Genomic DNA, 22,561 nt, shown 5'->3' on the forward strand with positions numbered 1-22,561 from the left:
TTATTTATGCTCTGCCTGGTTCTAAAAATCAGAGCCTTCCAGTTGTCAACATAAGCACCAAGAACTGTGGCACTGATGTAGCAAAAATATCATAAATTATATGGCAATTGATTTTCTTCTCCTGGTGTCTTCATGGTCTACTCAATACCATTGCTTCTGCTAACTGCTACAATACCATCCTCCTCCCAAAGAAAGCATTCAATGCCTTGTATTTCCAGAACCCTGAGAAACCAAATTTGTCTATAATGGCAAAATTACACTCACTGCCATTTTTCTTTTTTTTTTTTTCATTTTTTTTTAACTTTACAATATTGTATTGGTTTTGCCATTTATCAACATGAATCCGCTACAGGTATACACTGTTCCCCATCCTGAACCCTTCTCCCTCCTCCCTCCCCTTACCATCCCTCTGGGTCGTCCCAGTGCACCAGCCCCAAGCATCCAGTATCGTGCATCGAACCTGGACTGGAAACTCATTTCATATATATTATACATGTTTCAATGCCATTCTCGCAAATCATCCCACCCTCGCCCTCTCCTACAGAGTAAAAGACTGTTCTGTACATCAGTGTCTCTTTTGCTGTCTCGTATACAGGGTTATTGTTACAATCTTTCTAAATTCCATATATATATGCATTAGTACACTGTATTGGTGTTTTTCTTTCTGGCTTACTTCACTCTGTATAATAGGCTCCAGTTTCATCCACCTCATTAGAACTGATTCAAATGTACTCTTTTTAATGGCTGAGTAATACTCTATTGTGTATATGTACCACAGCTTTCTTATCCATTCATCTGCCGATGGACATCTAGGTTGCTTCCATGTCCTGGATATTATAAACAGTGCTGCGATGAACACTAGGGTACACGTGTCTCTTTCAATTCTGGTTTCCTCAGTGTGTATGGCCAGCAGTGGGATTGCTGGGTCATTAGGCAGTTCTATTTCCAGTTTTTTAAGGAATCTCCACACTGTTCTTCATAGTGGCTGTACTAGTTTGCATTCCCACCAACAGTGTAAGAGGGTTCCCTTTTCTCCACACCCTCTCCAGCATTTATTGCTTGTAGACTTTTGGATCGCAGCCATTCTGACTGCTCACTGCCATTTTTCCATTGGGTGAATAAAAACCTGTACACACCATGATTTGAAACCTTGGGGACCCTAAGCAATATCACATTTGGAGTCAGTTGATTAAAAAAAAAAAAAAAAAAAAAGGACAATCATGAAGTGCTTGCATGTTAAGTCCTTAAAGTCCCAGATTAGATGTCCTGATTCTGTTGTATTCAGGTATTCTTGGCAGCCTTGGTAACTGAGGTAGAAATGTTTTTTTTCTATCTTCCCAATGAGAATTCTTGATGGAAAACAGGATTCATGAGGTCTAAAGAAAATGTACAATTCTAAGAAGTATGTTTCATGTTTTGAAGAGACCTTTGCAATGATCAGAAAGTTTGAACCAATTTAATATAAAAAATTAGGACTCTGTGACAGAGGTTGACTTTACACAGTTGAGCTAGCATCACTCTATCCAGTGTCCCTTACTCAGAGGAATGCCATGGGAAACTGACTGAAAAATTCTGCAGCTGATTCAGAGGACTCTGACACGGTGTCTGGTCACTGTCTGCTACAGTCAAGGCATAGCACTTTAGAATCTGGATCCAGGACTTAGTGAGAGTCATCAATAATGCAGATATTGTCTTCTGCTTGGATAGGCTTCAGAGCTGCATTTTTCAAAGCTCCAATGCGAGAATCTTTCAATGGAATCACACTGTAGAAACAATAACATGAGTAAGAAAAAGAGGATCAATTCTCAGGTATGAGCAGCATATTTGTTTATATTCATTCAAGCCTGGGTATTTGCATTTCTCAGAGCCTCATTCAAACATCCTATGAAATGAATAGAAGCTTCCAGAATTGTGAATATGAAGTTACAGGAAATTATTTTTAATAAGGAGGTAGAAAGTCACACCTTTTGGTTTCAAAAAACTCACACTGGTCTCTTTCAAGACACTCATGCAATAGAACACAAAAATTTATAATCTAAGAAGACAAATACCACACATCAAATTGAAGTATTAAACCAGGATGCACAGTCTCAAAGATGGCCAGGAAATGGTTTGGCTGGTGTTTTTCTACCAGAGGACTGTGACCCTTTAGCGATGTTATTTAGTGGTATGTATCCTGTATTTAAGATAAATATATATAAGTATACAAAATATCAGAGCATATCAGATGTAGTAAAATACAATTGCTTCACCTAAGAGTGTTCTAGATTACAGAGTCAAAAATCACACCCTGCCTTAACAGTCAAAATTAGAAAGCCATGGGTTAGATGAGTTTTATAACATGAATGCTCACACATCAAGTGTACACAAAGGTCATTTGTGGGGTTTTGATATCAATGCTTTTGTAGAAGTTGTCCGTAGACACTATTTTTGTTACCCAAGCCTGCCCAGAAATGAAATGAAATGCAATGAATCATCACTCTGCTCTGATCTTTAAGTAGATTAGTCATACATGTGTGGAAACAGGTTAGGTATCAGAGCTCAAAATGAGTCAATGTGATATAGCTGCCTCCAAAAATAACATCATGAGGAAATACGCCTTTTTGTTTTTGTTTTGTTTGCTTCCCTATATTATACAGCATCTTCTACAACAAATATTTTCTTTTCTAATTAAGTGATTGAAAACTGAAACTTTAAAGAAGTAAACATTGAAAGAACAAAAATAAGCTAAAAGATGTTATCATTCATGCTTTTCTGTCTGTAGGGATTACTTTTTTTTTTTCCACTCTTGGAAGCTGACAGTCAAAAACTCCTAAAATTCTGGTTATGGACTCTAAAGAGACCTCCTGTGTGGTGTGACCTTGGACGTCACTTAACATTTCTAAACCTGTTTTCTAATTAGTAAACTGAGAATAATACTACTGCCTGTCTCACAGGTTTATTGCTGGGAAGGTCATGTTTGCAATAATAAAATCCAGCATCTATGGAACACTTGCAATATGCTGGAGATTATTCAAGGCGTATTTTGTGGACTGGCTCATGTGATTAACTCAGATGTAGGAAAGATTGGGTACAAACATCCAATGAAAGAGAACTAAGAATAATGGATGGCAGTTAAAGAGGGACAAATTTGGAACAAAGAAAGACTTGGCTTAAAGCCCAAGCTGGACCAGATGAAGCAGTTTGTTTTGCTGGAAGTAGGTACTGGTTTCTGACCTTTACAGATGCTTGGGAAAATGACTGCAGGGATGCATACAAAGAAGATTTAATTTTTTATTGGGTGAAAGGGTAAATTTGCAAAAACTGTAAATTGAAATGCCTGTGAGGCCAGACAACTAATGTAAATGAACACAGCAGTCTGGGTATGGAATAATAGGGGATGGTGGGAACCATGGGGAGCTGGAGGCATGTCCCTATCCCCTGCCTTTGCGGGTCTTCAGCCTGGAGGTGTCTTCCTGCAGATTTTTGCAGAGCTGCCTTCTGCTTCTTTGGGGCTCACTCACATAGCCTACTGCCCTGATTCAGTATTCTCCATGGTATTTCTCTGGAAGTTCTATAAGGCCCTGCTTATTCATTTATATGTTTTCTGTCTGTTCTGCTCATCTTTTCGGAATATAATAGAGATTCAATAGACATGCAATAAACAAAGCACTGAATGAAATCAAATAACAAACTAAACAACCCATTCAAATGACCCCTGAAACAATATCTGCAATTTAGTTCTCTTGCTCTAAGAGATAAGGTTTGAGGTGTTATTTCTTTAGCAGTTATGACACAATTCCAGAGAAATATAGAGATGCTTGGAGAAGGAAATAGCAACCCACTCCAGTATTCTTGCCTGGAGAATCCCAGGGAAGGAGGAGCCTGGTGGGCTGCCATCTATGGGGTTGCACAGAGTCAGACACGACTGAAGCAATTTAGAAGCAGCAGCATAGAGATGCTAAAATCATCACTGCAAGGTTGAACAGCAATGGAGGTGCTCTATATAGTAGATTTTCCAGGATCCAGAGTATAAAATGGAGAACTCAGAAGGAAAAGAGGAGAGGGACAGAGAAATTTTTCTTAGGTTTACTAGAGTAAGAACATCAAAGGCATTATTAACACAAACCATTTCAAACTTACCGTAGTAGCTCCACCTTGTTCTCCACGCAAAAATATCCTAAATTGAGGGGGAAGTGAAGAGAAAATTAAACATGCAAGCCAAAGAGTTCATGAGATTTTTTTTCCAAACCAGTATATTATTAAGATTATTACTTTAATATGAGCAAAATCAGTACAGCTCTGAGTCCAAAAAAAATTAATTTCAAAGAAAGAATATTTTTAAAAAGAAGGAGAAAAAAAATCAATCTGGACCCTAACCTGATAACTCCAGGTAACTTCTCTTGAATCTCTAGGAGCCAAGTAAGCCCCTTGGTATAGAGTATCTTGTGCTTCGTAGTGTATTGACCTACATGCCCTAGCTTACTTTAATGCCATTATATTTCACTGAAAAAAGCCCTGAATATTGCGCTTCTCCCATAGAAGACAGATTTTACACACATATACACACACAACTGGTGGAAGGAGACCAGGAGGCATGGATGACTGTTATGTGAAACACTTTGTTCTTCTCCTAGCTCTGAAATCATGTACCCTTCTAATGTCTCTTGTGCTTCTTCTATTAAGTGGGTGTTATAAAACCATCAACAGTTTTACTCCCAATAGGGATAAAAAATTGTTATAGAGGGAACGGGAAAAGAACAAAATGGGAGGGAACAAATGTTGTATATTACAGTCGCTTTTGACTTACAAATCTCAACTTTACACAACCAGTGCTTATTTCTTCATGTTTATGGAACAATAAATTTAAGATAAATAAAAAATAAAAAAAGAACAAGGTAAGAACCAAAGAAGTTACATGAAATGGATATCTTATGGAATGTACAGCTACATGCAGTTGATTCAAGAATACTCCTGTGGGCTCAAGAATATTTCTGAATATTTCAGTCCTGAGGTGACTTACTTCTCCTAATCCAGAATACCACAAACATGACCAACAATGCCAAAATAGTAACCGAGATTCCAATGTAGACTCCCTTGTTGCTGCTCATCCATGTTTCTTGTGCCAGCGCTACAATCTACAGAAACATCAGCAGATCAAACACAAAACAGAAAAATAAAGTGATCTTGTTAGCATTATAGGCAGAAAATATTTCAGAAAATAATATACCCAGACAAATTATTGTTTATTGGCCCCTGGCTAGTTCTGGATCATGAGGGGTAAGACCAAATGATGTAAAGTTATAGCTTTATGATGAAATTCTAAGACAACACAAAATTCAAAATATATTTCAGGGTGGTGGAAATGTTTACATCTTACTTGCGGTGGTATTTAGAGAAGGGTACAGATATGTTAAAGCTCAAACTGTATGCTTCAAAAGAGTGTACTTTATTATTATAATTTATATATATTTTTAAAATAATAAGCTCTTTTCATAAATAATCCTCTTATGATACTAATCCAGAGAAGGCAATGGCATCCCACTCCAGTACTCTTGCCTGGAAAATCCCATGGACGGAGGAGCCTGGAAGGCTGCAGTCCATGGGGTCGCTGAGGGTCGGAAACGACTGAGCAACTTCACTTTCATTTTTCACTTTCATGCATTGGAGAAGGAAATGGCAACCCACTCCAGTGTTCTTGCCTGGAAAATCCCAGGGACGGGGGAGCCTGGTGGGCTGCTGTCTATGGGGTCACACAGAGTCGGACACGACTGAAGTCACTTAGCAGCATGATACTAATCAAAAACAATTTTGTTCCTATATAAGTTGCCATGGAGGTGCTATTTGAATGTGATCAGTTCCTGAAACTGGCCATTAATTAAAACACTTTTTTGAACTAGAATTCAAGATTCTATATCTTTATAAATGGGCATGAAAGTAGCTGCTCAGATTCATGGCTCTGCTTAACAATTAAAATGCTGTGCAATTGGGAAAAAAATTCCTAGTGTGACAGATCATCACTTCCTAGAGTAAACCCAAAATATACCAGGCCATCATGCTTGCCTCCATTACACAGCTTAATTCTAATTCTAAAGATGTCCCACCATCTAGGTATTTTAACAGAAAGGAAGTGAAAATCAGAGAAAAAGATTAAGTCTCAAGTCTCCTCCTGCATAAGAGTTTAATCTCTGGAGTCAGAAACCCAGACTAACTTTTATTTAGTTGCTCTGTGACCCTAGCAAGTTATTTAGCCTCTCCAAACCTCTTTTTCTGTCAAATGCAGATTAAATAGGGTTCTTGGGAAAGGCACTTCAGGTACCTCCTGATAAACACTCTGAGGAATACAGAGGAGGGTGATCTAGCCTCTGAGGTGTCCTTGCCTAAATGGAAAACAGTGCTTTGGGGGGGAAAAGCTGTGTTATCACCTTACTTGTGGGAGGGAAAGCAGTTAGATGGAACACAGGGTTACAGAAAGCAGTCTTTGTTTGCTTTTTAAAAAATATTATGTTACATAAAAACTGGAAGTTCATTTTTGAGTGTGCAACTCAGGATAAAGAAAGGAAAACAAAAATCAACCATAATTTCAACATCCAGAAATAGTTACTATTACCATTTTTCATTATATACTCTTTTAGAATTTTATCTTTCTAGTAGTTTTCTTAACAGACACAGTTACCGTATCCAATGTATACTACAGTGTACACATCATTTTATCTTGTATCTATAACCTATATATAATATATATATTTTTTCATTTTTGGCAATGCTACTTGGCATGTGGAATCTTAGTTCCCTAATCAGCCATCGAACCTGTACTTACTTCATTGGAGGCTTGAAGTCTTAATGATTGGACTGTCAGGGAGGTCCCAATGCTATCTGAAAAGTTAGTTTTTTCGTTTAACAATTGATACTCTCTTCTCATGGCAGTAAGTACACTGAAGTGACAACATTTTTAGTGGCAATAAGTGGGCACGTTTAATTGATAAGTTATTAATCTCTTATTATTGAACTTTTAGGTTGTTTATAACATTTTCATGATTATAAACAGCAGCAATGTATATCTTCTTTTATATATCTTCATGTATATGTTCATTCTCCTCTTAAGATGCAGCTCAAGAAGTTGACCTACTGGGTGGATATATATGCTGCTTGGTTTCAAGATACTTGGGAGACACTTGATATCTTCACGGTCAAGACACAAAAATCCCACGATTGTGCTACCACCTATTGTGAACTTGCTTCTGTATCGCTTACATTATATAGAAGAGATTAATTGCTACTGAATATACCTGTCTTGCAGGTAACTGAGGTCAAAAACAATCTTCTCATTCAGAGTGTTTCTTCTTTTAAAACTCGCATAAGTCTGACTGACATGACATTTACATGGTGGCAGTTCTGCTATTTAACAAGCACCACAAATTCAGCCCATATCCAGCAGATCAATCAGTACCCATATCATCAGAGTGATTAAAATCTTTCATATCATTCCTACGTGGTAGTGTTCTCATTGTCACTTAAGTTATGCAACATAAGGCCATTTGACGTCACATTAACCCCACTTTGCTTGAACTTGAAATTTCTCTTACAATGTCCATGCTGCAATTTCTCACCACTTGCAATCAAGATTGCTCTCATACCTGAGTCTGTTCATGTTTTTTGCTTCTAAGAGTTAATTGCACATAGTGAAAGGAAAGTTGTTTTTCCCAAGGGAGCCAAAAGTAAAAATCTCACTGATAAATTCTTCTAACTTACACACAAAGATGAGGCTTTGATGAACATCATAAGACTATAGTCCCTTGGATTTTTCCCAAGCTAATTGTGGGGAAAATACAAGAACAAATTACAGAATCAAAGAGTTTGAAGACCTTAGGACCTTAATGTGTCATCATATGGGGAGGATTATATATAGAAAGACTCAGCAGTGGCCTCAGAATTTCTCTATAGGAGGAAAATTGGATTGGAAAAGGATATTAGGGGGCCTATGTTTAAGGAACCACACTTTCATTGACATAATATTTTTGGTGGGGATGGCCCCCATTCCACTACATCAATTCAAGGCATGTTATTTCTCTAACAATGATCTAAGTCTTTCTTGTTATATAATGTTAAGTTACTATGCCTGAATTAATTCACTCTTTTTTTCTTATCTTATAGTCAGGAGAAATTCTGTCTTGGCTGTATATGTGTGCTAGAGAAAAATATCACTTTTCAGGTATTTCTAACAAAGGAGTGCAGCTATATAGACTTTTAAAATTAATTAAACTATCCCTATTTAAGAGTCAAATTGTTTCTTCCTTTATTTTTTTAAATTAGAAAGAATCAATCTGTGGACTAGTCTGACAATAATAATCTCTAAATGTAACTTGATTCCAGAAGAGACATATAAGTGAATCAGGCTAATAAAATAGGAAGGAATATGCTTACAGTTTGATTGTTATGCCAATGGGGATCTGGAGACTGGGTCACAGTGCCATTTCCATCTGCTCAACAAGAAAGAAAATTAATAATAATTACAAAAAGATATTGAACTTTCCTGCAATCACCAAATATATTCACACTGCATTCTGGTAATGAATGGAACGTTGAATAATCATATGGCCTAATGCTGTAGGCATCCCAGGAATAACACCAAGTTAATAAAATTTATTAATTTAAGTAGTAAGGTTGTGTTTCTTAACCATTTTGTCATGGACACTTTGACAATGACCCTTTTTTTTCTCCCTATGGCGCGGGAAAAAAATGCATGCTCACAGAAAATATACTGACAATTTTAGACAAGTCAGAGTGACCCATTCTCAGAACTAGGTTAAAAATTACCACTTACAGATAAATAATCAGTATTTTCATGGCAGCTCAGAAACTTGCAATGAGTGCTCAGAAGTCATTACACATCCAACGAGCAGAACCACTCCGTTCAAAATGAACATTACATTGGTTTTACATTCAAAATGTGAGTGAAATGCACTAAGATACTCAAACAGGTGGCATCCAACTCCTACATTATATGCCAGTGTGCCCAGACACTGATCCAAATGTGCTTTAGAAAAAATGTTACAACACTCCTAAGGCCAGTATACCTTATACTACCTAAATTCCCAATATAAAATGATACATTGTGTTAAAGTTTTCAATGTCCAAATTTAAATGTTTTGAAAAATCTCTTTTGTCCCACAGAACATATACTGTTGGCCCTTCTAAGCAAATATAGGTCAAATACAGGATTCTCTCTTTACTTAGTATCTATTATATACAATCACTTTACATCCTTATACCCATTTTCTTAATCCAAAATTTTAGATGAGGTGCTGAAATGGTGGAAGTTTCCAACTCTACTAAAGGACAAGATCCTCAGCTCCCACCGCACACACTATGTTCCCATCCAATGTAAATTCTGCAGGTCTCAGAGATTCCCATACTACTGACAGAGCTATAAAACCATCATGTTCTAATGGTAGTGAAAATAACCACATCCGCCTAAATTTTCACAGTTTACATTACTCTATCTACAATTTAAACATTCTGACACTACTTCTTCAAGAGACAGACACTGTCTACAGTCTAGTCTCTGTATAATTTATGTTATAACCTTAAATTCTTAAGCTATAGAATGAGTGATGTTACAAAAAAATAGCATGGACTTGAGTTAGATGAAACTTGACTTCAGTGCTGACATGTCACTTACCAATATGACCTTGACAAATGTCCTTTACATACACATTACATACATATGCATGTAAATATATGTATTTATATTTCTAGCTGGGGTAACGTTGAACTACAAGCTGTAGATAGCACCCATCTCATAAAGTTATCACATTAGATGATGCATGTAAGGTGCTTAACACCATATTAAACAAATATCAGGTGTCACAATTATGTTGCTATATAACAATAGGAGCAAAGGGGAAGGGACACCATGCAATGGATTTTCCAAATATCCTATCCTTCATTCCTTACAAACATGTAGTGAGGAATGAAACAACTTGCCCATGGGTGTGCAGCTGGAAACTGCCATTGGCAGGCAGTTGAATTGGAAGCTGTTTGTCTCCAAAGTAGAACTAAATGTCCTCCTCAGTCTGGCAATGGCAAGAAATAAACCTGCCCTGAAAGAATTAAATGAGATACTGCACAACAATTTGCTGGCACGTGCATCTGAAAAGATAGGTGCAGGCCCTATGAAAACCAAAATTCCTCCTGGACTAACATTCTTGGCTTTGTGAGGCTTTAACCCATTGAAGTGTGACTCGGGCACTGTGAGGATTTGGCTTAAGGGCCTCAGAGATGCTGCCAAGACGGCAGCAGTCACAGAAGTCGTGGGGACACAGCTGCTGCAATGCCTGTTCCATGCTGCCAAGTCTACTTGACCAGGTTTTAGTGACATATTTCAGAGAATGATTTCCCATTTTCTACTTTGTTCTTCCTCTTAGCCTAAAAGTGTGGGGTGCAGTTGCCCCAACTGCTCTTACCTGTATTTTTATCTGCTTTCTCCTTGTTTCTGTGCCAAGAAACACTTCACACCAAGGATTCCACTTTCAAAACCAAATGTCACTATTAGCTAATTTCAATTAAATTGGTCCCTATCTGAGTCCTGCTGCATGTCTGTTTTCAATTAAGAGCTTCCTTGAATGATTGGCAAAGTAGGCTACCCTGGGTGTTTGCTACAGAATAGCAACTCCTGAGCATGATGAATCATATGCACAAGTCTTATAAAATCTTACAAAATCAGACCTTGTTTGGATGCTTCACAGGCACATGGACAAATAAGCCAGATCTGCATTACAAAGGGGTTCACACGTGGCACTCTCCAAATATACTACCATGGGTAACAGAGTTAGCTCAGAAAGATGACAATTCAATATCATCTTTCTCCATTATAGGAAAAAAAACTAATCTTACATCTCAAAAGAATATGGAGTTTCCCAAACTAGGGAGAACTGGGAGACTTTTGGAATGGAATAGCACAATCCTAGTGGGACCTGCCTCTTTGGCTCTGGTGCCCATGTCCTCAATCCAACTCAAAGTGTCCATGTGAAATGAAAGCTCGACAAGGCAGCAGGGGAGCCTCCTGGCTCTGTGTAATTTCTGGGGCTTAGAGGAAGCATAAACAGGTGACCAGTTCAGTCTGGACCAGTTTGGATTTAATTGTTTTAAGGCTCTGCCCAGGGAAGTATGCCTAGAAATAAGTTTAAAGACAAGGCTGATTCATTTTATTTAGCAAAATGTGGATATGTATGTGGATGATCCCAAGTCATACAAGCTGCCTGTGTCACTCAAATGTACGTATTTCTGGACATTCTAAGTAACGGTCATAGTTCCCAGTCCATCACTTACCTTGTAACTGTGTCCCCAGATCTTTATCTCAAAGAACGCTTGTAAAAATAAGTAATATTTCCTCCATTTTCCAAAGGATAAAAACAGATTCAAAGAGCGTAATAAGACATTTGTTCAAGTTGCATAGCTAAATGGAATAGCCATTGTTGGGATTCAAGTCATGCTTGTCTTATTTCAGAATATGTGCTCTGAACAATGTGCTAATATTATCAAAATTTGAATGCTCCCAGGTGTTCAGGAAAGAAACTGAAGTTACCTGTTGAACAAGAGTGCCATGGTGAGCTGGTTATGTTTCTTTCATACAGGGTAGTAGGCTGGCTTTCTGCTGTCTGAGTTGGAGAAGATAAAGAAGCTATAGGAATGACAAGAATGGAAAAGTAGTGTTCAATTAGTGGAGGAAAATTTACACCCCTAGCAGAAAGAACAAACAAAACTAAATCAGAAATTACCCTTTGACTGTTTCTTAGAAATATATTAATAGATGTCCTTATGGTAGTTACCTGCTATGTAAGCATTTCATTTTCATGAATAAATCTGATCAAGATAATGATCTGAGAGCCTAACAACAGAATTATTTCACTTTTTATACTTCTTTTGTTGTTCAGTTGCCAAGTTGTGTCCTACTCTTTGCAATCCCATGACTGCAGCATGCCATGCTTCCCTGTCCTTCTATGTCTCCTGGAGTTTGCTCAAACTCATGTCCATTGAGTCAGCAATACTGTCTACCCATCTCATTCGCTGCCACCCTCTTCTCCTTTTGCCTTCCATCTTTCCCAGCAGCAGGGTCTTTTCCAATGAGTCAGCTGTTTGCATAAGATGGCCAAAGCATTGGAGCTTCAGCTTTAGCATCAGTCCTGGGGTTGTCATAAGAATTAAGGGGCTTAAAATTATAAAGTAGTTAGCATGTTTCCTGAAACAGGAAACAGAGTAAGCATTAACTTCACCGAAATCGTATCCTCAAGTGTTGGGTTTGGCTTCAAAATGGATTAAATGATCTCTATTCAGAGCTCCTTGTAAGACAGAATCTCATTCATTTGGCCCTTTTCTGGCACTCTTATTTTTTCCTCATAATTCTATGTTAAACAGGGCTGAATGCACCATCCTTCTTAGATGTCCATGACCAGTGGTCTGGCTTTTTTTTTTTTTTCTTGCTATTAATGATTCCTTTGATAATCTAGTAAAAACCATAAGTCCCTCTCACTCTGAAAATGCTTAAAGATACAAAAGATGTATATAAGAGGGTGCAATGGTTCACAGATTCTGTGAAGCCAGGTTTGGAAACCTGTTAAGAATCCCTACCCTAGATTGTACATCTGCCTTAACACCGTGTCTGGATGGTGCGTATCCTTACTTTAAAAACTTCTGCACTTAAAAGTACTTTTGCTTACCTGGCTGGAGGTCCTCTGTGGGTGCTGGCATTGGAAGAGCAGAAGTAGAGGACCTCACTGTCACTGGAGCAGTGGTGACTGTCATGGTTGGAGTAGTGGTGTTGATTGTTGTTGGCACAGCAGTGGTGGTGGTTGTTGGAGCAGTGGTGACCATTGTGGTTGGAGTTGTGGTGGTTGTTTGGGGGGTAGTAGTGGTGGTTGTTGTAATAGTGGTAGTTGTTGTTGGAGTAGTAGTAATGGTTGTCTTTCTTGTAGTGGTGGTTGTTCTTGGAGTAGTGGTGGTGGTGGTAGTGGTTCTTGGAGTAGTGGTGGTAGTTGTCTTTCTTGTAGTGGCTGTTCTTGGAGTAGTGGTAGTGGTTGTAGGAGTAGTGCTGGTAGTTGTTGTAGTAGTAGTGGTGGTGGTCATTGTTGTTGTAGGTGGAGCTAGAAATCAACATGAAAGCAGGGATTCATCAAGCAGCAGGAAACAAGAGACTCGTGCTGGGCCTGTGCACCAACACAACCAAGCACACTGTCCCCAGGCAGAACTCAGCACTTATCTCCCATGAACTCCAAGTTCTTGTCATGGGTCAACTAGAATCTGTGACTGAGGAGGGAGTGAAGACATGGTCACAACAAGGCAACAGCGGCATTTAAAGGATGATATTTCGGGAGGTGTTGCCATTAAAAAATGACACATGGGATTTGTGTTGAAGCACTTTGTACAGACTAGTCATACATATCAGATTTACATATCTTCATAAGCATCTGTGAAGGAGGGGAAAGTGTCTAGAGCCTGAAGCTGTCTTTGTCCTCTCAGCAGTACATGACTAGAACCCAAATAGTAGTTCCCAAGAACCAGACTATTGACCAAACAAATAGTATTCGCTTCTGTCAGTTCTAAGGGTACCCTCCCAACATATCTGCATCCTAAATGTGAATTAATTCACATCATTAACATATGCTGCATAACACAGATGCCATATGCCACCTGGGAAGCCCTGACAACAGTCATAGATAGTATATACATGAATGGATGGGGCTGTGTTCTAATACCTTTATTCATTAAAAAAAAAAAAAAAACTGTTGGTGAGCTTATTTTAGAATCTGATCTGGTCCTATGGCTACAGTTTGCTGACCTGGGTCTAACAGTATAGTTAAAGATTTTGAAGAACAGTGCAGTCTCAATCCCCACCTTTCAGTTTGAAATGAAACTTAAGAAAAAGAGGAAGTAGAAAAACATCTGATCAAAGGAGTATAACAAGAACGAAATTTAATCAGCTTGTTCCACTAATGTGTCTTGCTCAGGACTAAATATTTCCTAAGGAAGAAGCTAGGACACTAAGGCTAGGAAAAGCTGCTGAGGAAGAGCCCTAAGAGAGGTTGAAAGTAAGCTCTTTCCATGAAAAGTGCAAGAAAACTCAAGTAAAGTATTGGGTTGGAGGCAGAGAGTCACTTTGGCTCAGTTATGAACCCGTTTCCCACTGGACAGAGCAGTGACTTTGCAAATACTCATCTATTAAAGAATTTATAAGCACTACAAATGTCCCCTATTAATTTCTTTCTTCCTCCAGACCAATCATATAATTTCACAACTCCAAAAATAATCTCTTCTCCACACACAGCCTCCTGCCACATGTGTATAGCACCAGCATCTTTTGGCTTTCTTAAATTGCCTCCTAGATGTTTTCCCTGAGTCAGCTATTTTCTGCATCACAATTGACCTGATCTGACTTGCCTTCATCAAATAAGCTAAGTGTCTTTGATGAAGTTAGGAAAAGTTATGAAATTGAAATATCAAGTTCATTTAAACTAAAAGAGACCTAGCTTATAAAGGCTCTGAATATTGGGCTCTGTTTTCATTAGAAACTTTAGTGGGAAAATACTTACTATGAAAGAGCACCAGAAACCAGGAAATCCTTTAGAACCTGCTCCTTTCACCAAGTGGTAAGAAAAATTAAAATGTCTACATCAAGATAGAAAAACATAAACTTCCCAGTCCTTTGGATTTCACGAAATTCTTAAAAGCCAAAAGTGAATAGTTATTGAGATGAAAATGTTCTCATATTGCAATAAGGTGATTTTAATTATTTTTTCTTTTTTGTTGTTATAATTGTTCTATTTTATTATTAGCTTTCCTTAATCTCTTACTGTGCCTAATTTCTAAGTTAAAATTTATCGTTGGTATATTAGCAACGAGTCATATATGACTGAGCAACTGAACTGACAAGCACAGGAAAAAACATGCACAAGGTTTGGTACTCTGTGCAGTTTCAGCTATCCACTGGAGGAGACATTCTTGGAATCAACCCCCATGGAAATAAAAGCAAAAATAAACAAATGGGACCTAATTAAAATCAAAAGCTTCTGCACTACAAAGGAAACTATAAGCAAGGTGAAAAGACAGCCTTCAGAATGGGAGAAAATAATAGCAAACGAAACAACTGACAAAGAATGAATCTCAAAAATATGCAAGCAACTCCTGCAGCTCAATTCCAGGAAAATAAACGACCAACCAAAAAATGGGCTGAAGAACTAAACAGACATTTCTCCAAAGAAGACATACAGATGGCTAACAAACACATGACAAGATGCTCAACATCACTCATTATCAGAGAAATGCAAATCAAAACCACAATGAGGTACCATTTCACACCAGTCAGAATGGCTGCTATCCAAAAGTCTACAAAGCAATAAATGCTGGAGAGGGTGTGGAGAAAAGGGAACCCTCTTCCACTGTTGGTGGGAATGCAAACTAGTACAGTCACTATGGAGGACAGTGTGGAGATTCCTTAAAAAACTACAAATAGAACTACCATATGACCCAGCAATCCCACTGCTGGGCATACACACTGAGGAAACCAGAATTGAAAGAGAAACGTGTACCCCAATATTCATTGCAGCACTGTTTATAATAGCCAGGACATGGAAGCAACCTAGATGTCCACCAGCAGTCGAATGGATAAGAAAGCCATTTTAACTTTTAAACAAGCAATTTAGTGATATGATGTGAGTGAAAGTGAAAGTCACTCAGTTGTGTGCAACTCTTTGAGACGCCATGGACTATAGAGTTCATGGGATTCTCCAGGTCATAATACTGGACTGGGTAGCCATTCCCTTCTCTAGGGAATCTTCCCAACTCAGGGATAGAACCCAGGTCTCCCACATTGCAGGCTGATTCTTTACCAGCTGAGCCATGATATGGTGTGAATTGTGCTTCAAAAAATCCAAGGGTAGAGGGAGGGGATGAAACTATCTAGACTCTTTCAATGTATATGCTACAAAATTGAGTTGACAGTTGTCAAAACCAAATAATACATCTATTTGACAGGACCTTATGTTACCTGTTTTATTTGTGTGAAACTTTCTATGAGTCTTAAAATGTTAAGAAAGAACATTTGAAAATTCTCCAAAGAAATGACCTCAGAGGAAAGGTCATATTTTCAAGAAGAAGAAATTCAGCTCCAAAAAAATACTCATTATATTTCAGTGTGGAACAGTGAATGCTTTTTCATGAACCAACTAGTGTTCCTGAAGCACTGCTTCAGGAGACAGTTTGCTGACTAGGAAGATCCTCTAGCCTATGGTCTTGAATCAAGGTTAGTCTTAACACTTCACTCTACACAAATACAAGATATTCAGTTGAAGAGTTATTAGAAAACAAGATCATAGGAAACTTTTCTTTCCCTACTAAAGGAAAACAAAGTTAATATCAAACAGAAAACTCATCTCTGAGAACCCACAGGAAGTGATCAAAGAAGTAGGAAGGTAAGCTCACCTGGATTGATCCTCAAACTCTAGGGTGGTTTTTATGTCATTGAACCACCCTCTCACCTCAATTCGGCAACAATACAAGCCACTGTCAGACACGGCAGCATTGTTTATGGTCAAAGACACATCCCTTCCACGAATATTGCCATTTAGCTGATAACGTCCATCCCTCCGATAGGTGACTCTGTATCCATCAGTCCAGATGATGTTAGTTCCACAGTTCAACCAAGGACATGCCCCTCGGCCCCAACACATGCTTGTGACTTCTCCATTATAGTAGCAGGGTAGAGTGACACTCTGACCCGCCACTCCAGTCACTTGATGGTAAGAGGTTACACCATCTGTAAATAAAGAGAAACCAGAGCATGAGGTCTCAAAATTTTAACTTTAATTTTATTTTCATTTTGTTCTTTATATAGTTTGTGCTGTTTGAAATTATCTAACTGTATCTTGAGTTTGTAAATTTAATATATGCATTTTTCTGGTAAACATATTCTTTAGCAGTATTATTATTAACCAGATATATTTGAGGATGAAACATCATATAAATGTCTTTCTGTATTCAGGATTACTTCCTAATGGGACAGGTTTATGAGAGAAAGTATCAGGACAAAGGGTAGAAATATGTTCAGTCTTTTGGTGAATATGATTCAAATCCCTCTCCAAAAGGTTTGAAACAAACATCACTCCAGTAATGCATCAGTGTGTGTGCATTTTATCCTGTGTTTGACAGGTATCTGCTTACTAAATGTTAATACATACAGGTGGCTTTTCCTCTCCCCTGGATTCAGTCACTGTCTCAGTTGAAATCTGATTTTAAAACAGAGTTGCATTTAAAATTTTTGATTTTCAATTTTATTGCAATTTTTTAAATAGCTATGCAAAAAACTTCACCTCACAAATCTAAGTTAAAGAAAAAACAGCTAATACCCTACTTACAGCATCATTGGCAAGAAGGCAGAGGCTAATAAACTCTTTAGAAATCAGTTTTTGGAAAAAAGGGTTTATAATACTCTCAGAAGGAACTGAGGCTTATAATGGGCTTTGTTGTTTTGTTTAGTTGCTTAGTTGTATTGGACTCTTCGCCACCCCATGGACTGTAGCCCGCCAGACTCCTCTGTTCATGGAATTTCCCAGGCAAGAATTCTGGAGTGAGTTGCCATTTCCTTCTCCAGGGGATCTTCCTGACTCTGGGATCAAACCCATGTCTCCTGCATTGGTAGGTGGATTCTTTACCACTGAGCCACCTGGGAAGCCGATCATGGGATTTAGGATCGATTAAAAAAACTTCAAGCAGGGATCCCTTCTTGTGAGTTGATGACTGTCCTGCAATGGAGCACTGTCCAGTTGGCCAGGTGAAACCAAAAAATTGGACAATATTTAATCAAATATTAAACTTTACCTCTTAAAAACAAACAGGCAGGAAAACTCTCTCCTGCAGCAGTGGTTTAAAAAACTGTTATTGCCAAATGAGTCTGAGTAGTCCTTAAAAGAATCTGAGATTCAACAACCAGTCATAATTAGAACTGGGCTGTAAATCTGGGAAATGCTGTGGGAATAAAACACTCATTGTTATATAAAATAAGTGTAGTTTTTATTACCAAAATTCTGATTATATTTAATTTTTATTAATATCATTTTTGAATTATAAAGGTAATTTATGCTGATTATAGAAGTTTATTACAGAATACAATTTAAAAATATACTTTTCCTCATATTCCTACCTCTAGAGATTTTTTTAATTTAGGATTATGTCTATTCCTAAAAATTTCCCCTAACTCATAGAATGTTAAAATATGAGATAAATTATTTTGTTTATTAAAAATTAAATGTTTTGATTATTGATTAAAAAAAATCTTGGCCACTTGGCACCACATGTGGGATCTTAGTTCCCCAACCAGGGATAGAACTCATGCTTCCTACATTGGAAACACAAAGTTTTAACCACTGGAAAACCAGGGAAGTTAAAATACTTTCTTTTTAAAAGAAACAGTTACACATGGTTAAAAAAAATCAAAAAGTACAAAATAGTACAATAAAGGACTCGTCTCCTTCCCACCCATCACCATTGCTTCTTCCCACCCTCGTCCACGGTTACTCTTTCTTACTCATATACTTGAGTAGTTCATGTATACACAACCATCTACCTACTACTTTTTTTTTTTTTAATTTAAACACAAAAGGCAGCATAAGCTGTACTGTACTGCAGCATGCCTTATTCACCTACCCATAGATTTTTTAATTCTTAGAACTTAAGCTTGATCCCATTACCTTCAACAAAATCCCCCTCCATCATGCCTACACACCCCCTACATCCTTGGGGTTCCAAAGCACAATCCACCTATTCACTTACCTGGCAGGAGTAGGAGGCCCAGGATGGCTACCCAAGGATGCATGATGCTATTGGCCTGAAGGAAAGAGAAAGCAGACTGCTTGGTGTGGCCCTCAATCAGATGGTATCAGAACAAATCTTAATTCTCAGATTGCAACTTCTCCTTTCACCCTTACAGGGTGAATCACATAAGCCTGCCTGCAGGAAGTAGGAAGTGAAGTGAAGTCGCTCAGTCATGTCTGACTCTTTGCGACCCCATGGACAATAGCCTACCAGACTCTGCCGTCCATGCGATTTTCCAGGCAAGAATACTGGAGTGGGCTGCCATTTCCTTCTCCAGGGGATTTTCCCCACCCAGGGATCGAACTTGGGTCTCCTGCATTGCAGGCAGATGCTTTACCCAGGAAACAGGAGCACACTTGAAAATGCTTCCGCTGTCTGTCTGCTCCAGGTGACTGAGAGCTCTGCCCCTTACAACAGACAGGCAAAGCTGTCCTCTGAAACAGTGCCTACTTACCCAGCTCCTTTCCTACACCTAGAGTCAAATAGGAGTCTAGGTGCTGACAGAGGAGATAAGAGAGCAAACACGAAGGAAATGAGAGGAAGGCTTAGCAGGGAAAGCCAGAGCAAAGACCAGATTTCCCATGGCAAATATACACTTACCCTTAGCCTTGAAGATGAGTCACCTGGCTTTCTGGTGAGAAGAGGGTACTTCTTCCTTTGTGGTCACAATGGCTAGTCCCCAGCCTTAGTCAAATTATCAAATGTCCACTGAGCTAAGAACTGAGAGTTGTGAGTTTCACATAAGTGAGACTGGCTCAGGAGACTGCCTCTCAGATAGCTCTGAGGGACCATGCCCAAGAAGGGTGGAGAGATAAGCTTATATGTGATTTTGGAGAAGTATAATCAAACATCTCAGTAGAAGGTCACCACTAGGTACAAGAAACAAATACCTCAATTAATGCCTTTAGCATTTTCTAAGTACAGAAGATGAAACTTGGATTCATAAAATTTTCTCCTGTAAACATCTAACTATCTGAAGGCTGTTTTACCAGTTTTCCCAGAGCACAGAGTACTTCATTTTGGATCACTGCACTAAATTCCTTTCAGGGTATATTGAGTATCAGTGACTACAATGGCTAGTGACTTAATTCTTACAGAACCAGATGGCTATGGACACTCCTTAACTGGCAGTGCCCCCTCATGGTTATAAATTCAATCATGATTTAGGAGGCAATTCATGACCACTTTATCTCATAGTGCAGTTCAGTTCAGTTCAGTCACTCAGTCATGTCTGACTCTTTGCGACCCCATGAATTGCAGCCCGCCAGGCCTCCTTGTCCATCACCAACTCCCAGAGTTCACTCAAACTCACATCCATCGAGTCAGTGATGCCATCCAGCCATGTCATCCTCTTTCGTCCACTTCTCTTCCTGCCCCCAATCCCTCCCAGCATCAGAGTCTTTTCCAATGAGTCAACTCTTCCCATGAAGTGGCCAAAGTACTGGAGTTTCAGCTTTAGCATCATTCCTTCCAAACAACCTCCCGGGCTGATTTCCTTAGAATGGACTGGTTGGATCTCCTTGCAGTCCAAGGGACTCTCAAGAGTCTTCTCCAACACCACAGTTCAAAAGCATCAATTCTTCGGCGCTCAGCTTTCTTCACAATCCAACTCTCACACCCATACATGACCACTGGAAAAACCATAACCTTGACTAGATGGACCTTTTTTGGCAAAGTAATATCTCTGCTTTTGAATATGCTATCTAGGTTGGTCATAACTTATACCTTTTTCTCAGTGAGGCCAGTATTTTGATGATCTTCAGTGTGCTCTTACTGGACTAGGCAATGCTTAATAGTAGCCAAAAGTCTTTGGACCACATGTCTTTCAAATCTGTTTTGGTCTGAGCAAAATACCCTGTGTTGCTTCTTCCCATATTTAGAGCTACACTATTAGAGTCTTGAGTTCATAAATAAATATATACATGTATACCTCTTAAATAAATATATATGTTCAAGTTGCCTAGTCATCATTTTTATCAGAGGTTTAGTCACACATTTAGTAATGCAAGAAATCACAATCTTGTAAAATAGGCCAAATACAAGTAACATAGCTGCTGTTGCTACTGCTGCTAAGTCGCTTCAGTGGTGTCCAACTCTGTATGACCCTATAGACGTCAGTCCACCAGGCTCTCCTGCCCCTGGGATTCTCCAGGCAAGAACACTGGAGTGGGTTGCCATTTCCTTCTCCAATGTATGAAAGTGAAAAAGTGAAAGTGAAGTCGCTCAGTCGTGTCCAACTCTTAGCGACCCCATGGACTGCAGCCCACCAGGCTCCTCCATCCATGGGATTTTCCAGGCAAGAGTACTGGATTGGGGTGCCATTGCCTTCTCTGAGTAACATAGCTAGTAGCATTAATAGGGTCATAAGTAAATATTTAAGCCAAGAGTTTCAGTTAAGTGTGATCCAGTACATTACCAGCTCATCTGACTTAATCTGTCCTGTACAATCCCTATCTTAAAGGCAATGAAATACTTGTATTGTTCACAAGGCATCCGGCCTAATTCCTTAGTGTTATTAAGCTGATAATCCTTAATTTAACTGTTCCCAATGTAAGGGAACTTTTAAACTTAAATGATTTAAATAATCTGGTGGAGTCATATAAATCCACCCTGTAGCTGAAGAAGGATCCCTCCTAATAATCAGGAAGTTATATTTGCTGACTGGAATTTAGTTTGTTATTTTTGAGCTTAAGTACAATTAAAAGAAAATTCATATTATAGAGAAAGCACTATTGACTGGCCAAGTGAGGGAGTCTAATCTAGTAATATCAATATCTGCTCAAACAGAATTATAGCTTTCTTCTGGAATAAATTTCCTAAGAGTCATCCAATTAGACGAGTGGAGAGGAGAAATCCACCAAGGTAACCCAGAAGTACTAGATGTAGGTAACTGATCATAAGCCTAACAATTAGATTAATTTTTAAACTCTGTGTAAGACTTACACCATGATAAAAAAAAAAAACATGGACTTATGAAAAAGTCCAAGAAAGTATCAAAAATAATTATAATATATAATTACATCCATATTTCTATAATTATATAATATGATATTATTATCTAATGAAACTATTATGCTGAAAGTACTGTAACTAATCATACAGGTCAGATTGGGAATCTGATGTTGTCTTCTCATTGTCTTGATGGGAGTGTAGTTTCTCCTCTGTTTAAACTTTGTTTTAAGGTGAGTTTAAGTGATTGCCACCAAGAAATTAAAAGACGCTTACTCCTTGGAAGGAAAGTTATGACCAAGCTAGATAGCATATTCAAAAGCAGAGATATTACTTTGCCAACAAAGGTTCATCTAGTCAAGGCTATGGTTTTTCCAGTAGTCATGTATGGATGTGAGAGTTGGACTGTGAAGAAGGCTGAGCACTGAAGAATTTATGCTCTTGAACTGTGGTGTTCGAGAATACTCTTGAGAGTCCCTTGGACTGCAAGGAGATCCAACCAGTTCATTCTAAAGGAGATCAGTCCTGGGTGTTCTTTGGAAGGAATGATGCTAAAGCTGAAACTCCAGTACTTTGGCCACCTCATGCAAAGAGTTGACTCATTGGAAAAGACTCTGATGCGGAGAGGAAGAGAGGGCAGGAGGAGAAGGGGACGACAGAGGATGAGATGGCTGGATGGCATCACTGACTTGATGGACGTGAGTCTGAGTGAACTCTGGGAGTTGGTGATGGACAGGGAGGCCTGGCGTGCTGCAATTCATGGGGTCGC

General features: G+C 38.6%; 2 protein-coding genes across 2 annotated transcripts; both read right to left on the reverse strand.

The window, feature by feature from the left end:
• Positions 1 to 1,440: 1,440 nt before the first annotated feature.
• On the reverse strand, positions 1,441 to 13,145 carry LOC129636805 (hepatitis A virus cellular receptor 1-like). The gene is made up of 6 exons (XM_055560517.1): positions 12,699 to 13,145; positions 11,567 to 11,662; positions 8,404 to 8,459; positions 5,003 to 5,117; positions 4,123 to 4,159; positions 1,441 to 1,763 (listed from the first exon to the last, which is right to left on the reverse strand). Exons 1-6 carry the CDS (start codon positions 13,102 to 13,104, stop codon positions 1,661 to 1,663), a joined length of 813 nt encoding a protein of 270 aa, XP_055416492.1. The 5' UTR covers positions 13,105 to 13,145; the 3' UTR covers positions 1,441 to 1,660.
• Positions 13,146 to 16,436: 3,291 nt separating this feature from the next.
• Positions 16,437 to 19,317, reverse strand: LOC129636809 (hepatitis A virus cellular receptor 1-like). The gene is made up of 3 exons (XM_055560543.1): positions 19,181 to 19,317; positions 18,802 to 18,856; positions 16,437 to 16,789 (listed from the first exon to the last, which is right to left on the reverse strand). Exons 2-3 carry the CDS (start codon positions 18,842 to 18,844, stop codon positions 16,452 to 16,454), a joined length of 381 nt encoding a protein of 126 aa, XP_055416518.1. The 5' UTR covers positions 18,845 to 18,856; positions 19,181 to 19,317; the 3' UTR covers positions 16,437 to 16,451.
• Between the last annotated feature and the right edge of the window lie 3,244 nt (positions 19,318 to 22,561).

Source organism: Bubalus kerabau, chromosome 1 (assembly GCF_029407905.1).
Source record: "Bubalus kerabau isolate K-KA32 ecotype Philippines breed swamp buffalo chromosome 1, PCC_UOA_SB_1v2, whole genome shotgun sequence".
Taxonomy (NCBI): Eukaryota; Metazoa; Chordata; class Mammalia; order Artiodactyla; family Bovidae; genus Bubalus; species Bubalus kerabau.

What these genes read in the sequence shown, in the direction of transcription:
- LOC129636809 (XM_055560543.1), bottom strand. Translation starts at nt 18,844, where the DNA reads ATGCATCCTTGGGTAGCCATCCTGGGCCTCCTACTCCTGCCAG. An exon ending in GGGCCTCCTACTCCTGCCAG is followed by an intron (nt 16,790 to 18,801) that starts GTAAGTGAATAG and finishes CTTTATTTACAG; the next exon opens with ATGGTGTAACCTCTTACCAT.
- LOC129636805 (XM_055560517.1), bottom strand. Translation starts at nt 13,104, where the DNA reads ATGACCACCACCACTACTACTACAACAACTACCAGCACTACTCCTACA. An exon ending in ATGGCACTCTTGTTCAACAG is followed by an intron (nt 8,460 to 11,566) that starts GTAACTTCAGTT and finishes CTTGTTGAGCAG; the next exon opens with ATGGAAATGGCACTGTGACC. An exon ending in ATTGGCATAACAATCAAACT is followed by an intron (nt 5,118 to 8,403) that starts GTAAGCATATTC and finishes ATGTTTCTGTAG; the next exon opens with ATTGTAGCGCTGGCACAAGA.